Here is a 16,663-nt window from a genome sequence, read left to right as displayed (position 1 = left end):
GCCACCTCTATCCACTTTCAGAATTGTTCGACCACCTCACCTTCAGCAGGAAGTAGGTAATAGTCAACCTTAAATAGTATTCACTGTGTGGCAGACATTAATTTTTCAAATAAGTCATGGGATGTAAAATTCCAAAGGCATGAAATCATATATAGTAAAAAAAACCCTCCCTGTCAAGGACCTAGGCAAAGGACGGTTATATTCTTTTAGCGATAAAGGAGCTTCCGTTTATTTTGCCCTGACTGTGCCATAATGGCCCCACCTGGTTGCTCGTTAGAAATACAGAATGTGGGGCCCCACCCCAGACCTGCTGACTCAGAATCTGCCTTTTTTCCCCAAGATCCACCCGCTGGCAGGGTGGTGGTGAAGGGGTTATGGCGGTAGTGTATTCAGTTAAGATCTGTCTGTCTTAACATACACACTTGAGCACACAGAGGAGCCCCGCCAGGAACTTTTTGAGGGCTGGTTTGCAAAGTGAATTCACCAGTGAGTGCTGAGAAGTAACATTTGGTTTCTAACTCTCAGAAACGCCACTGCTTCAGGGACAGGCACACCCCGAAGTGGTAATAATAATAATTACCACTTATGTAGGTGCTTATTATGTGTCAAGTGTAGGTCTGTTTTTACTAGGTGAATCTTCAAAATAGCCTTAAGGAGGCAGGCACGATGATTATCCCCATTTTACAAATGAGAAGACTGAGGCCAGATAGATTAAATAATTTGTCCAGTCATAAGCCTGTACACCCACCCCTTGACTACCTCTCCCCACCCTTCCCTCCAGAGTTAATCATTACCTAACTCTGCTGTTCCTGGTACTATTATTGAGGTCTTTTCTTTCTTTCTTTTTTTTTTTTTTAAAGAAAACAAAGAGGAAAATATTTAACAAGGCTAAATAAAGGAAGGAAATAAACTAATTCAAATGTAATGAAACCAGGTGCACATCATTCTGCCAATGAGGATGTGGCTCAGTGTGGATAAGGTGAGAATGTTTAAGAATCTGGAGAAGCAGCATAAATATGATTTTTCTTTTTTTTAAATTTTTATTAAATAAAGGGAAAAGGGAATTCAGCTGCATGATACAAAGGCTCCAGTTTGATCAAATTCCACAAAAACCTTTCCCACCTATGTGAGAAGAGCTCTGTCTCCCTAACCCACGGGGGACACGCGGGAAACACTGCCTCAGGGAGCTGGCTCTCGAGGTCGCGCACAGGCTCAATTTCTGCTCCATCCCAAGAGGCGAGGGCAGAGGGCGTGATGGTTCTCAAAGAGCTACTTTACAAATAAACTCGGGTTGACTCTTCAGGAGTCTCTTACGACACTTTATTTTCAAAGATCTGAGCAGAAAGTAGGGCAAAGGGCCATGTAAGCAGTGCTGTGTGGCAAGTGGAATGTACCGGTCTGTGGAGTCGTGGCGCCTAACAGAATCTGATCAGGCGTTGTATGAAGACGAGGACACGCTGCCACCGTGGCCTGTCCAGTTGGTGTGGATAAACTGTCCCGGCTTGGCCAAGAGTTCATAGGTGTGAGCCCCAAAGTAATCGCGCTGAGCCTAGAAAACAAGAAATGGTTTGGTTATAGGACAGACGCAGGCACATGACCCTAGGTACCACCCAGGTTAATGTTCACCACCTATTCCAAAAGCTCACCTGGATTAGGTTGGCCGGCAGCATCTCGTGTCTGTATCCATCGTAGAAGGAAAGAGCAGTGGTGAAGCAGGGCATGGGAATGCCTGTCTGGACACCAGTACTGACTGCCCGCCGCCAGGAGTCCTGAGCAAAAAAGCAAAGCCAAAGACTAGTGATTAGCTCACAGAAAAGACAACAGATTTTCATACATAAATGAAAAAGCAGACGCCCCCAGAGCAAAACCCACTGAGACAGAATTCCTGTACCACCCAACTCTGGGCTACATACCTGGCAGTTTTCCACAGCTGACTTAAAGAAGTCATCTAGTAGTAGGTTCTGAAGTCCTGGGTTTCGATCAAACGCATCTTTTATCTTTCCTAGGAATACACTGAAATAATCAAGAGGGAAAACAATCAATAAATCTTAACTAGCAGGCTGAACGCCTGGCAGAAAGCAGGGGAAGTAAGTGGGAAGCTGACAGATACCCTCGCGAGGTACGAAGGCACCTGTCCCCCCATCCCCACCAGCTCGCTGTATGTGCCGTGAATACAGACAGCCCAGGTCCCGAGAGGTGAGGGCCGAGGGCACAACCGTGCTCACAGAACTACTTTAGACGGGGCAGGGTGGACACTGGAGTTAGAATAACCGACGTGCAGGAAGAAAGTGAGATGTGACCCCTAAACCTGCCTGGTTGCCAGCGTCCCAGCGGGAGGACTCACTGCACCAGTTCCAGGGAAGCCGTCCCCGAGCGCGCCCAAAGACCGCGGCGCTCCCGCACGGCAGGCGGCAGGCCCCCCGACCACTCACCTCCTGATGATGCAGCCCCCCCTCCACATCAGGGCAATGCCGCCATAGTTGAGGGTCCAGCCAAATTCAGTGGCTGCCTGTCTTAGCAGCATAAAGCCCTGAGCATAAGAGATGATCTTGGAAGCATAGAGGGCCTAAAGGAGGGCACAAAGACTCATCAGAGCTGCGGCTGGCCCACGGCTGCCTAATCCACACCCCCCCCCGCCCCGCAGTGCAGCTCTAACGAGGACACGGTTTAGCAAAGGCTGCAAATCAGATCAACAGGCAAGGCTGGACTGACCCCACGTCCTCCCCGTGGCCTCGGGGTGTTCTCCCCACCAGTCCCACCCCCGCTGCCACTGCGGGGCGGCACCCCACCTTTCGAATGTCCTCCAGGAATGATTTCTTATCTCCTTCGAACTGGACCTTTTGAGGCCCCTTCAGCTTTTGGCTGGCTTGAATCCTCTCGTCCTTCAGAGATGATAAGCATCGAGCAAAGACCGCTTCTCCTACGTGGGGGGAAGGGGGAGATAACAAGTCACCACAACTCACACGCAGAACCCGAGGAGGAGCACACACGAGCCAGAGAGGACGAGGGAGAAGAGCAAGGGAGCACGAGTCCCAGTTTCTCCACGAGCTGGAAGTCTCAACCTTCCGCCACAAAGGTTAACCTGGATCAGAAAGAACTTTCATAAAAAGTTCTAACGGTTAATTTGAAAATGACAACTCCAAGTCAGTCTTCCAACATAAAGACACGTATTCAACCTCAAAGATCACCATCAACTTCAAAGGGGAATTTTAAGGGGAAAATACGAAGAGCAAAACCACTATTGTTAAGAATTACTCAGTGTTGGTCCACCAGTAAAATTTCAGTTTCATTTGCGAGGACTTTAATTTATAAATGGTCACCAAAGACTTCATTTATTTTCTTTTGAAGCACTAATACTCATCACTTTGAAACAACGAGTACACTGAGACTTCACCCTTCAAAAAACTCCATTTTCTAATTCTTACAGTTTAGTTTTTGCTATGTCCATGGTCACCATTACAGTTTCACAATTTTACTTCATTTGAATAAAAAATATTTCAATGTTTTTTTTGGTGGGGGGGCTGTGCTGTGCGGCATGTGCAATCTTAGTGCCCCGACCAGGGATCGGACCCGCGCCCCCTGCAGTGGAAGGTGGATTCTTAACCACTGGACCACCAGGGAAGTCCCCAATATGGTATTTTAATATTAAGATATTACTATCTTAAAAATTATCACTTATAAATGCTTGCCCAATTGACACTTTATATAATTAGAATAAATTAACCATTTTTTCCCCCAACAGACAAAATGAAGTAAAACCTCTGGGACTAACAGAGGACTTTATTTCTGAGGAAAGGGTTCTGGCCATAAACTTGAGAGCAGGTGTCTCCCTGTCCTTGTCCTTGCCTGGCCCTCTGGGCTCCTGCACTGCACACACATGATGACTTAGCATTCCTGGGCGGAAGCTTCACAAGACGAAAGGCAGGAAGAGGCGAGTGTGGCGTAACCCTCGGGGGTTACCTAAAGATTAGCTGGAAGACTCACTTCCCCATTAGTTCAACAAACAAGAATGGCACATAGCCAGGGAGGAAGCCTGCCTGCCATCAGCTTTAGACGGGGCAGGGTGGACACTGGAGTTAGAATAACTGACGTGCAGGAAGAAAGTGAGATGTGACTTAGGTAGGCTACAAAGTCTCTGAAACAAGAGAGTAGGACTCCTTTTGAGGCAGTGATGAAAAAACTGCTCCCAGTTATTGTGCCCTTGGGCCCCCGCCCAGGGTAGCACTCAGATTAGCTAAAAAGCAGTCAGCTTCCTTCTCTGCAGAGCTGGACAAAGCAAACTGCTTCCCTCCTTAACTGTGCCTGCAACTACCCAGTCAGCTGTAAACAGAGTCAGGCATAATTAACAGGAAACCAAAGGCGGGAGGAGACTAGGGAGGGAAAGGCAACCTATGTCTGGAAGAGCCAACAAGAAAACTTGTTTTATTACTACAGGGGGAACCATTCTGCCAGGAGCAAAGATCAGCCTTCATTAAGCAGACCAGGAGCCTCCCTTCATTCTCCTTTTCCAATCTTGACAGAATGTATCTATTTTATTCTTAAAGAACCATCATGTAGTTTCATTAATCCCCTTATCGTTTTTGTTTTATTTCTGCTTTTGATTATTTCCTTCTCTCTACAACTTTTTGAGTTTGATGCTTAGCTCATTAAGACAAGATAAAAAACATGGATGGGAAGGATATACACTCACTTCAGGACAGTAGTTTTCTTCTAAAAGAAGAAGGGGAAGGAATTTAGGAAAAGAATATTAAAGGACTGGAAATGCTTAGGTAATATTTTATTCCTCAAATATCTGAGAAAAAAACCTCAGCAAAATAGTAATAAATGTTGAGTACCTAAACTTTTATTATTCTGTGAACTTTTGTATGAAAAATTCCATTACAGTTAGCTTCCCTATTAGAAAGATCTTAGGTCATTGACTATAATTTGATCACTAATGTTAAACCGATCCCCAAAGTCAAACTGGATAAGACAGGTAGTAACTTTTGAATTTCTCTCAAAGAAGAAATGAGTTTTCTCATGACTGACAGAAGGATTATAAAGAAGAGATTCAAAAGCAGCTTCAGCCTCTCTCACACTGTCAACTTATTCAAGTGCAGAAAGAGCAGACCGCACTCGGAAAGCCGACTAGGGTTGAACAGATTCTCTGAGAGATCTGGTAACTCTCAGTTGCCTGAAGGACATCAGGGTCAAAACAGTGAGATGAAAAGGTTCAATCCAAAGCTGAGTGTTACCGATGAGGGTGACGGGGACGCCGTACTCCAGGGCAGAGATGGCGGTCCACTTCCCGGTGCCCTTCTGCCCCGCGCTGTCCCTGATCTTTGGCAGCAGGTGTTTGCCGTCAGTATCTTGGAACCTGAGAATACTGGCTGTGATCTCAATCAGGAATGAGTCCAGCTCTGTCTTATTCCATTCCTCAAAGGCCTGTGTGCAGGATGTGAAAGAAAACAATGTGGGAGAACCTAGGATTATACCGGAGATGCTCCCTTAACGGATTCATCCCTTTCCCATGTAAATATTGACCGACGCTCACAATCTGCCCAACACCTGAGGCTACCAGGCTCCTGTGCAGGACACCCGAACGCTTCTTCCACCAGCTGAGTGTTATGCTAACCAAGAGTCGGCTGCTTCTGATTTCAACCTGGTCGTGCTGTTTTCTGGTCACCAGGCCAGTGCTTTCCTCAGAGCCAGGTGTCCCCTCACCTCACTTGGGTTTTCGTACAGTCACGTTCCTTGATCACTCGATCTAGAGCAGCCTCTTCCTCCCGTTTACTTTTCTTTATAATAGTGATCACGAACAAGTTTTATATATTCAGTCATTACTGTCTTTCCAAGGTCCATGAGGGCAGGGACTTTGTTTTTCCCACTAATCCCAACAGTGCCTGGTACTCATATTATGTAAACCAATTAAATACGAACACAAAAGGAAAAGCAATGTTTCTATGAAAATTAAGTCAAACTGTTTTGGAAAGAACAATAAAGGCAAGTTAGTGAAACAAAGTAAGTGGGGATGACACAATTTTTTTTTTTTTTGGCCACACCACATGGCTTGTGGGATCTTAGTTCCCCAACCAGGGGTTGAACCCAGGCCCTTGGCAGTGAGAGTGCAGAGTCCTAACCACTGGACCGCCAGGGAATTCCCAACACAAATTTTAAAATTAGGAGGGAAAAGAATGTAAAACATCTGGAAGGATTCTGCACTGTGTGCAAGTGTCTTTAAATCACGTTCCACTTGAAATAACCGAAACTACAAATTCTAGATGATAAGAAAGTTGATTAGAATGCTAATCAGCAGAGCCACACTTAAAAGGACCTGGCTCTCCATGAAACGATGGGTGATTGAACGTACCTTCCTATATTTTCAATTAAAATAAATGTTTGCCTAGTTAATGATGCTGAAGTATTTAGAGAAAATAGTACAAATGTCTGCAGTTTACTTTGAAGTGTATTTTTTAAAAAAGATAAAACTGATAGAGGGATGGACAGATATTCCACAAAGTAAGCAGAGTAAAATGTTAATGGTAGAATCTAGGTTGTGTGTATGTAAGTGATCACTGTCAAATTCTTTCAATTTTGTTGTATGTTTGAACATTTTCAGAATAAAATGTTTGGGGAAATGCTTATGTTTCCCAACTCTGACAACCTTTTTTGAACAGCTGTCTAACAGCCAGTCCCACCTGGATCAGAAAAGCGAGCTTCTGCGGCACCTCCCACGTGGGACCATCGGAGGATCAAACGAGACCAGGCGGTTAAGTGACACAGGCCTGACACACAGTCAGGGTCCCTGAGTGGGAGAGACGATTACACCAAGAGTCTCTGGGAACTTCTGGCTTAGTGACTGGCTATCAGATTTTATGGTCCTGTTACTGAGAGCTTCCCTTAGATTAGGCTGAGTCCATCCAGGCCACCAGAATGACCAAGGGAAAAAGAATGAGGAAGGACTTACCGTCACCAACAAAGCCTTCTCACCTGAGCAGCGCTCCCCACCCAGGGCCCGGGACTCACCTCTGCCATCTCCTTGTGCTCCATGCCCAGGACGTCTTTCATCAGGTGGTAGGCCTCGCAGATGAGCTGCATGTCTCCGTACTCTATCCCGTTGTGCACCATCTTCACAAAGTGTCCTGCCCCCTCGTCCCCCACCTGTTAGAGCCACAAGCGCCAAGAGGCCTTCAGGGAGCCAGGAAATACACCAGAGAAGCCCACCTCCAGTTCTTTGGCAAGGCTCCCTCCCCATACAAAAAATAACAAATACGAACAAATATTTATAGTATTTTCAAAAAAAGACTCACCATATAACAACCCAACACAAGCCTCAATCCAGCACGATGCTATTGTAAACTAACTCCAAATTCATTCCTTTAAAGGTTTTTCAAAATCCCCAAATTCACTGTTAAGTACCCACAGGTCTTTAGCCTACATTTTCCATTCTTTCTCATTGTTATTAAAAGTGACTCCCCACTCCCCAGCCCCCTCCCACAAGTAAAAGGAGTCTTCTTTTTCCTGAAGTTATTTTTCTAGCAACCACAGGTGAAAAGAAGCTGGCTAATTAAATCACTTGTACTTTAAACAATATATAAATGTACTGTAGTTGTAATGGCCACCGAGAGATAAATGACCTCAGATGCAAGGTCTGCCCTCAACCTTTTAAGCCCAGAAATGTGTTCTTGCCAGGGTCCCACAACTGACAAGGTACTGATTTCTAATAAAGCTGGCAAGATGTATAAAATCAGAATACCAGTCTGTGAATTTATGATGAGAAATTTAACTATGTACCTTAATGGTTACAAGTGTTAGTCTGATCAACACATTCTGTCCCTGTGGACAAGCTACTTGGGAAGCCAGATTATCTGAAAACTGGTTGGAGGGCAAGGAGTCAGAACAAGGAGAGCTCTGCAGTCAGACACTCCCGTCACCATGACAGGGATATGCCTGCCGGTGGACCAGTGCTGGCAGCACTGCCGGGGTGGATGCTGTCACACTGCCACCCTGACACAGAGACTTCCTCCGTCTATGTTTCCATGGCTGGCCTACCCTTTCTGATTTTTTTTTTTTTTAATTTATTTTGGCTGCGTTGGGTCCTCGTTGCTGTGCGCGGGCTTTCTCTAGTTGTGGCGAGCGGGGGCTACTCTTCATTGTGGTGTGCGGGCTTCTCATTGCGGTGGCTTCTCTTGTTGTGGAGCACAGTCTCTAGGTGCGCAGGCTTCAGTAGTTGTGGCACGTGGGCTCAGTAGTTGTGGCTCGTGGGCTCTAGAGCGCAGGCTCAGTAGCTGTGGCGCACAGGCTTAGCTGCTCCGCGGCACGTGGGATCTTCCCGGACCAGGGCTTGAACCCGTGTCCCCTGCATTGGCAGGCAGACTCCTAACCGCTGCGCCACCAAGGAAGTCCCCCCATTCTGATTTTGACACTTTCTTTGGCCATGAAGTAACATGGCCAATAATACCTTGCTTCACCCCTTCCTTCCTGTAACTTCAAAACTGAGCTAAGGGGTGCCTGCTTTTAGTATCTATACCAGTTTTTTCTTTTCAGTAACCTAAGAGTAAGGCTTGGGGTTATGGAAAGTCAACAGGAGTTGATCAAGATACACAGGCAAGTACTGTTATTTTCCTCATGATTATGTCCTAAATGTATCTAAAAAGAAGTTACTGTCACTGTACTTTTTTTTTTTTTTTTACCATAGTAATGTATTGTCAAGGAACAAAAGCTCCCTTCCCAATCCTTCACACTAGTGAGAAAATTACTCAGTCTTCTAAATCACAGCACCAGCGTCTCTCAATGCTAAGCAGGTTCTGACTGAACTCAGTGACCACTGGTTAAAACGTGAGGAGCAGCTTAGTCACCAGGCACTGTCAGGCCCAGGGGGAGGCCTCCCCTCATCCCCCGTGGGCCCAAGTCCTCATTTCTTCTCTACCTTTTATCTCATATAAAACAAAACTAACATCATAAAAATGGCACATAGAGTAAAATGCAAGGGGATCAGGAGCTAAAGAGAACTTGGAGGTCATCCAGTCCAACCCCCATATTTGACAGATGAGAAAACTGAAGCCCATGGAAGAAAATGACTTGCCTAATGTCACACCGCTAGTCAATGGAGAGCCAGAAGGACAACTCAGGTCTCCCCTGACTAGTGTTTTTTTTTCATCCATGGGATGGACTGAGGCTGTAACAAGGGATAAAATTTATTTTACCAGCAACACAAAATATAGGAAGGGAAAGAATGTGCCTCGGCCTCCTTCACATTCAGTGAGGGCGAAGAGCTGCAGCTTACTCTGTTCTAAGCACACAATACCTACCCAAGGGAGCAAACTCCACTTTTGATTCTGACATTCTCTCTTTTTTTTTTTTTTCTTCCCCCACCCCCTTGACATTCTTTCTTTCTTTTTCTTTTCTTTTTGTTTTTTTTGGCCACGCCATGCGGCTTGCGGGACCTTAGTTCCTCAAGCAGGGATTGAACCGAGGCCACGGCGGTAGGAGTGCAGAGTCCTAACCACTGGACCACCAGGCAACTCCCTTGACATTCTTTCTTTAGCCATGAAGTAACATGGAGAAAAAAACCTTACTTCATCTCATCCTTCCTGTTCCTTTTTTAAGGAATCCATATTTTAGATGAATTGAGAAGGGCTGCTTTTAATATCAACCTCCAATTGAGACACAAGGACATGTACAATTGACGCATTTTCGGCATCGGCTGTGCTAGCGACGTAAACATTGAGGAGCTTATGTCACAAAGCAAACCGCTGGGACCACGGTGATCCTTGCTCTGCACCTGGTCATGTCGATGCCCGTGGCGCCAACTGGCTTCAGGGGGGCCCACAACGTACCCAGTCACAGCAGGGTTCTCCAGTCCCCACTTTTGCAGCGATGCCCTGGAAGATGGCCTTGATGTGGGGCCTGTAGGAAGGAAGTGGGTGGTTCAGCTGCTGACAAGGGGAGGCCTGGGTCTCCACGAAATTCTCAAGGACTCCCCCCCGCCCCCCAACTGTTTGCTTTCTAGCGGGCGGTGGAAGTGCCCACAAAAAAGTAATGAATAAGCTAAGTCCGCAAGGTAAATCAGTCAGAGGCTGCGGACGATCTGATTTGAGACAGGAGACAAAAAGGCTGGGTAAGAGGGTCAGCAAAGCCCCAGAAGAAATTTCTATTGCACTATCAGAAGAAGCTGTGATTCCAAGCCGTTCCTGTAGCGACTGCTTCTGTTAGTCTGGATGTATGTTACCAAGCACAGCAGGATTCTGGACAGACAGAACCATGCAACATTTCCAAGAGCTACATTCCTTATCATCCAGAGAAAAAGCAACTGTTCTTCATTCCTTCCACGCCTCCCCTAGGAGTACAGAGTAACTCCTGACGCCGTTCCCTACTGTTCTCCTCACTTTTGACCAATAAAGCCTTCTTCACAAAAGGGTTTTGGTAAAGACACAAAACCTCACAGGGCTGCAAAGTGAATGCTCAGGAGGAGGGGGCTAGGGTAGCTACATCTTAAGCTTTTAGAGCTTCCCTGAACTTTGACTATTTCAGATAAAAGTACCATTTCTGCTTCTAACAGGTCAGTGTGAGAAAATGTATTAATGAGAACTAGAGCACCTCTGTATATCAGACTTTTTCATGTGTATTGTCTACATTTGTAACAGCCCACTTAGCGGTACCCCAAAATAAATATTTTTAAGTTTTTGAGAAGCAGGAAGGCCTCTATTTCTAGACTTTAACATACTGAAGAGAATCCCCAGACTTAATCATTAGGGAGGTAATTAAAAGACTAATCTTCCCCAGTCAACCCCTCACCTTTGGGGATTAGGTTTGATCACTCCTTACTTTAATGCCTAATGTAAGTCTAGAATAATCGGAAACCAAACTCACTCGGAAAAGCGCGTTACCTTCCCACGTCTCCCTCACAAGGATCCTTCCTCTTCTATTCCTTTCTCCTCTGCTCCATCTCTCTATCATCCTCTATCTGGCTTTCTCTCTTCCTGCAGTCTCAGCAGCGGTGTGTCCCTCAGTCTACATTATGCATAATTAATTACTTGCATCTTTTCATTTTAATCCTCTATCCCGCTCATCACCCCCAGCCTATGCCTTATACAGCCCTCCTGCTACATCACCACCAAAGCATCCCCCCTTCTGCGGCCAACCCTTCCTCTTATACACAGCACAGTGAGCAGTGTAAAATTCGTTTTTTCCCGAGTCAAATAAAAATTTTCCACCTCATTCCTTGGGACGAAAGAGGCCCTGTCTGATTTTGCCGTTACTCACAATGGTTAAATACACCACATATGGGCTGAAGAGGCAGACCTTGCTCCTAAGTCCAGACAGTGCACAGGACGTTATCTGAGCTGCCTCGTTAAAGCCTCTAAACCCTTGAAGCCTATTTAGAACTTCCATTATTGGTACGAGAGGAAATAACAGAAGAAAAAAGGAAAGGAGGAACAGGCACACGCGTTACGTCAAAGCCACAAAATGTATACATAAATATTTCCAGCATCTCCCATCTCCAACACTGACTGCACAGAGGAGATCGGGTGGCAGAACTGCTCACAGCTCACCCGTTCTCAAGGTTCAGGCTCCCTGTGCCGACGCAAGGGTGGTGCCTTTGGTACTCACCAAGCCTCTTTGTTCCCTCCTGGCATAAGTGATGGGCCATACCGGGCCCCGTCCTCTCCACCACTAACTCCGCTCCCCACAAACAAGATTCCCTTGGCCTTGAGGTCTCGACACCGTCTCTACATGAGAGAAAAAGAATTTCGTCATGCTTCCCTAAAATCAGTTTCTCCCACTGAATGAGAAGAGGTATAAGACAGGTATGGAGATCCCACAATTGACTTAAATGACCCAAGGATCCACGAATAACCTGGTCATTCAAGAAATTTAATCCCCTTTCTGACTTACTAATCCCCTCTGTTTGGGAATTAAAAAAAAAAAATCCATGGAAGTTTAAGATGGCTACCCTGTCCTCAAAGGGAAATAATAAAGCTAAACATACATTCTCATTTTACAGGAAAAGACCTTGTACAGTAAGACTCAATGAAGAGTTGGTTTAATACAAGCATGACTTATGACTATTTGACACGTAGATGATACAGGGACTTCTCCCAGCACACGAGACCATCAGCACAGCGGGGCTCACCCACGTTGCACACTGATGTATCACAGAGTGGCGGGACAGGAAGGGAAGATTAAGCATAAACGCCCAGCCTGCCGTATCTAAGCAGCAGTCATTCTTTTGAGTTATGTGTGTGACCAATGAGAACCTCATCCATCAGGTATGTCCTGATGGCCAATCCCAAAAGAGCACCACAGAAAGACGTCTACTCTTCTGTCACATGTGCAATGCTGGTACTTTTTTCTAGAATGTTCTCAAAACCTGGAAGAATGTGGACTGAAGAATGCTTACCGTGGTATCCCTATATTCAGAATTTCCTCCATCAATGATGATGTCACCAGTGTCCAACAAGGGTACCTGTAAACCAGACACCAGCATTAAGGCGGACCAAAAAAATGAAAGACAAAAATAAACATACCTTGACCAATTAAAGCAAACAAGAATTTATCCCAAATAAACCCTGTCTGAAAGTATACATATATTATTTAATCTTCAACAATCCTCTCTGGGGCTAGAGCTAGACCTTATTTAAAAGCTCAGGGCTAGCAAACACAGTCAGAACTCTCCACAACCGAAATAATTCTTTTTAACTAAGATTTTTACAACAAACAAAACCTACTTGGAAAATTGTGTTTCCAATGTGTACCACCTGCCTGATTTTTATTCCCAGATTGGATTAGCTCTAAAAGACCTATAAAATCTCTGCCTAGAACAGAGTAGGGGTCCAGTAAATATCAAATGGTTTTGTGTATGAATAAACAATTTGATCACCACCACTTGGAGATGGCAGCAAGAGACCAGGCCTTGAACAAAAGTATCTTCCTACGCCACACCAATCAGGCTGGCTCTATTACTGTATTCATTATTCAATCTCCCCCAACAAGGCTCCAGGTAACATTACTTAATATTGTCCTATGCTGAAGAGTACTCTACCATTTTTCAGTCCATTCTGTCTGTAGCTGACCATAGGCAGCTTGGCATCTTACTACACAAAAAGTCTGATGTGTCCTTTATCGCAACGTTCTTCCTTTCTAGGTCTTTTTTTTTTTTTTTTTTAAATGGTAGCATACTGGTTACAAATTCCTCTCCCTGTACAAACAACCCCACTGGTAACATTACTCCTCTGGGAAAGGAATGTTCATCCCTTTCCTTTGTTTATTGTTACAACACTTCTCACAACAAAACATTTCTTCCAAATGGCTAATGCCTTGGTTTTTTCAGAGCTGATACTGTAGAACTGTTTTTGAGTATCTATGGGGTTGGCCAAAAAGTTCTTTTGATTAAAGAATACGTTGTTCAATAAAGTTCTTGGTGAAGATAAAAAATGTCTTTTATGTTTACTTAAAACCGAACGCGTTGGCCAACCCAATAAATAAATTATTCCCACTGATTCTCCTTCACCCATCTGCATTTTTTTCTTCCTGAAGGAAAAGCACCCCAAGGCTGCAGGGCACTGGCAATGAGGTTGTCTCCATTTACTGACGGTGAGGGCAATCCTCCTGCTTAATACAGTGTGGTCTTCCCCCAGAGGTATGCTGAGGAAAGGGGCCCTAGAGGCGTCCCCCCAGAAGCTTATAGCAACAGCGCTTTGACCAGAAGCTGCCGGGCACGCTCCCTGGGGAAAAGGCAGCTGTCCCTTCGGCCCCTCCTCTCCCGCAGACACCCCAGTGGGGGAGTGGCCATCAGGCCTCCGGTGAGAACAAGTTGGGGAGAGTACAGATGGCGGTGACCACGAACAAATGGGTCCACTACCCCCTGGCCCTGAGGTGGCGGAAAGCCTAAATAAGGGGTCAGACTACAATGTGCCAAAGAACCAAGATCAGCACCTCCGTGACGCAAACGCCCCCTCAGCTGATGATCAGAGACCAGAACTGCACTGAGGCAGACACCTGCCACAGCACGGCCAGCACCACCCAGGTGCCTACTTTCTTCTTCCAAAAAAAGATACATTTGCTAGGACTCCCTAAGGGGATCTCTTGTCATTTATATTAAATGATACAACAATTTGAGAATTGTTGCTTTATAGGAATACTGAGAAAGATGAACTCTATTTCTAAATTTGGACAGTAAGGTTTAATAGTGACTAGCACTAAACATTCATAATACACAATCAAAACTATAAGTTTTTCTTTTGAATATCAAAGATAGAGCTCACTGAGATTACTACTGTTTCTCTTCTGGTTGATAATGAATTCTTATGGACGTGTCTCTTGTTGTCCTCAGAATTTTATACACTAAGAATTATTACCACTTGAGGGTATGTTGTTACTTAATTGGTGCCAGTCAAGTTAACCAACACTGAGACTTTTAAGCAACATTTTGTCAGAACTGAGCAGATCATATCCAGAAATTGAAAAGGGACAAAATTTCTTAAGCAAAAAGAAGTGAGGGACTTCCCTGGGGGTCCAGTGGTTAAGAATCCGCCTTCCAATGCAGGGGATGCGGGTTCGATCCCTGGTTGGAGAGCTAAGATCCCACATACCGCAAGGCAACTAAGCCTGAACGCTCTATAGCCTGCGCGCCAGAACAGAAGACCCCGCGTGCCGCAACTAAGACCCGACGCAGACAAAAAAAAAAAAAAAGTGAAATAGCTAAAGGAAGGGAACGAGAGATGTTCTGTCACACGAGTAGCGGCGGGGAGAGAGCTGGCCTCACCAATTTTTTAATGAAATCATCGACGGCCTGACCAGCCTTCACAAGCAGAATGATCCGCCGAGGCTTCTTCAGCTTGGAGACCATCTCCTCCAAGGAGTGCGCACCAACCACCTTGGTGCCCTTCGCCTCATTGGCCAAGAAATCATCAACTTTGGAGACCGTCCTATTAAAAGCACAGACCTAGAAGGACAAAAGGCCTGATCAGGAGATCTGGGACACACAAGACCTTCAGACTGAGGACCAAGTGACAAGGGAATTTCTATGCAGCCCAAGGTTTTGGGGAGGTAGGACCCTGATTCTACCTTTTCCCCACCCAAGTGCTGACTGATCACCGTAAAGTTAATTTTAATAGGATGAAAAGGCACAGAACTGAATATAGGCAAATGTCAACTGCCCAAAACTTATCAGGCTAGACAGAGTCTGTCGCTATTTGGTTAGGACTCAAATCTGGGAACAAGCTAGTTCCAGACTGTTATCTTCTGTCACTGATAATCCTTGTATCTAAGCCAGTTTAGTATTCACACCCCAACGTCTCACCAGATCCCATTAGGCAATAAAGTCAGAAATCTATACTCCCAGCGGGATTTCTCCTCCTTAGGATACCAACAGGTTTATTCAAGGCTGCAGAACTGACAGAATCTGCAGATACATTTAGCAGGACTCTTCTTCCTCAGAGAATTGTGGAGCTGCCCCTCCCACACCCACATGTAAAGTGGTGCTTCTCGATCTCTTGCAAAAATGTCCTAAGCAGCAACAGAGCACATATAAAGAGAACCATGTTCCAGCTTATATGGGATCTTCGGAATCAGAACGGTCACCAGCACTCAGACTAAGGCAACAAGAACCCCTAAGGGAAGAGTGTGCCCCTCCTAACTTACCACAAAGCCGTGGTCGTTCATGTTCAAAATTAAGTTCTGGCCCATGACAGCCAGTCCAATCAGGGCAATGTCAGCTCTGAAAGACGGCAAAAGGAACAAAGGAAACTGTCAGTTGCATTTAATTCATTCCAAGTCAGGGACCCAGAGCTTTCTAGCTTTTGCTGTGATTGATAACTCGTCTTAACTTTCCTCTAACCCCCTCCTCCCTTTTGCACTTTAGATCCCGGGCTTGCAGCTTTCCGTGAAACTCCAGGCGGGCCACCCCGCTCTGCCACTTCACGGGTCCTCATGTTCTCCTGGGCCAACCAAACATGCCCGCAGGAGGGGGTCCACGGCACGAAGCCTCTTCTGCACTCTAGCCGAGCTGCTGACGACTCGTCCCAGGCCTCCCGTCTCCCACAGCCGGGCCGTCCAGCGGCCCGGGTTTCCCGCGGCCACGCCTGTCCCTTCCCCTCCCGCCCTTCCTTGGAACCGGATCCGCCTGCGCCGCCGCGAGGGGCAGAGGGGCTGGGTCCGAGGAAAGGCGAGGCCGCGGGGCTGGCTCGGGGTCCGGGGCTCCGGGCGCCACGAGGCCGGGCTCAGGCGACCCCCGGGGCGAGGCGACGTCTGGGGCGACTCCGGCCTCCGCGTCGGCCCTCGGAAAATTCCCCGGCCGCCCGCGGGCGGCCACTCACTGGGCCATGGCGGCGGCGGCGGCAGAGCGGGCTGGACCGAAGAGAGCCGGCGATCAGCGAACGCGCAACGCGGACGACCGGGACTGAATCCCTCTCCGGCTCGCCTCCCGAGGCCCAGGCCGCGGCTTTCCAGCGCCGGCCAATCGCAAGGAAGGGGCGGAGCCACGTAGCCACGCCATTGGTCCGCCCCGGCGCCTGTTAGACCACCTGAGGCAAATGGACCCGCCCACTCCTAGGGCTGGCTCAGGAGAGCGCCGAGCACATCGATGCCATCTTCCCAAAGAGCGCGGGGGCGTGGCGCAGGCGCGGGACGCGGGGAAAGGTGGAGGGGGCCGGGCTCTGGCTCGGGGCAAAGGACACTGAGG

General features: G+C 46.7%; 1 protein-coding gene across 1 annotated transcript; it reads right to left on the bottom strand.

Annotated features, from left to right (window-relative positions):
* Positions 1-1,303: 1,303 nt before the first annotated feature.
* PGD (phosphogluconate dehydrogenase) lies at positions 1,304-16,431 on the bottom strand. The gene is made up of 13 exons (XM_059912643.1): positions 16,299-16,431; positions 15,625-15,700; positions 14,747-14,926; positions 12,383-12,448; positions 11,593-11,711; positions 9,819-9,888; positions 7,006-7,140; positions 5,235-5,424; positions 2,790-2,920; positions 2,433-2,566; positions 1,914-2,013; positions 1,647-1,769; positions 1,304-1,549 (listed from the first exon to the last, which is right to left on the bottom strand). Exons 1-13 carry the CDS (start codon positions 16,304-16,306, stop codon positions 1,430-1,432), a joined length of 1,452 nt encoding a protein of 483 aa, XP_059768626.1. The 5' UTR covers positions 16,307-16,431; the 3' UTR covers positions 1,304-1,429.
* Between the last annotated feature and the right edge of the window lie 232 nt (positions 16,432-16,663).

Source organism: Balaenoptera ricei, chromosome 1 (assembly GCF_028023285.1).
Source record: "Balaenoptera ricei isolate mBalRic1 chromosome 1, mBalRic1.hap2, whole genome shotgun sequence".
NCBI lineage: Eukaryota > Metazoa > Chordata > Mammalia > Artiodactyla > Balaenopteridae > Balaenoptera > Balaenoptera ricei.
Note: the sequence above shows the minus strand (reverse complement) of the source record. Positions and strands in the feature narration are given on the sequence as shown.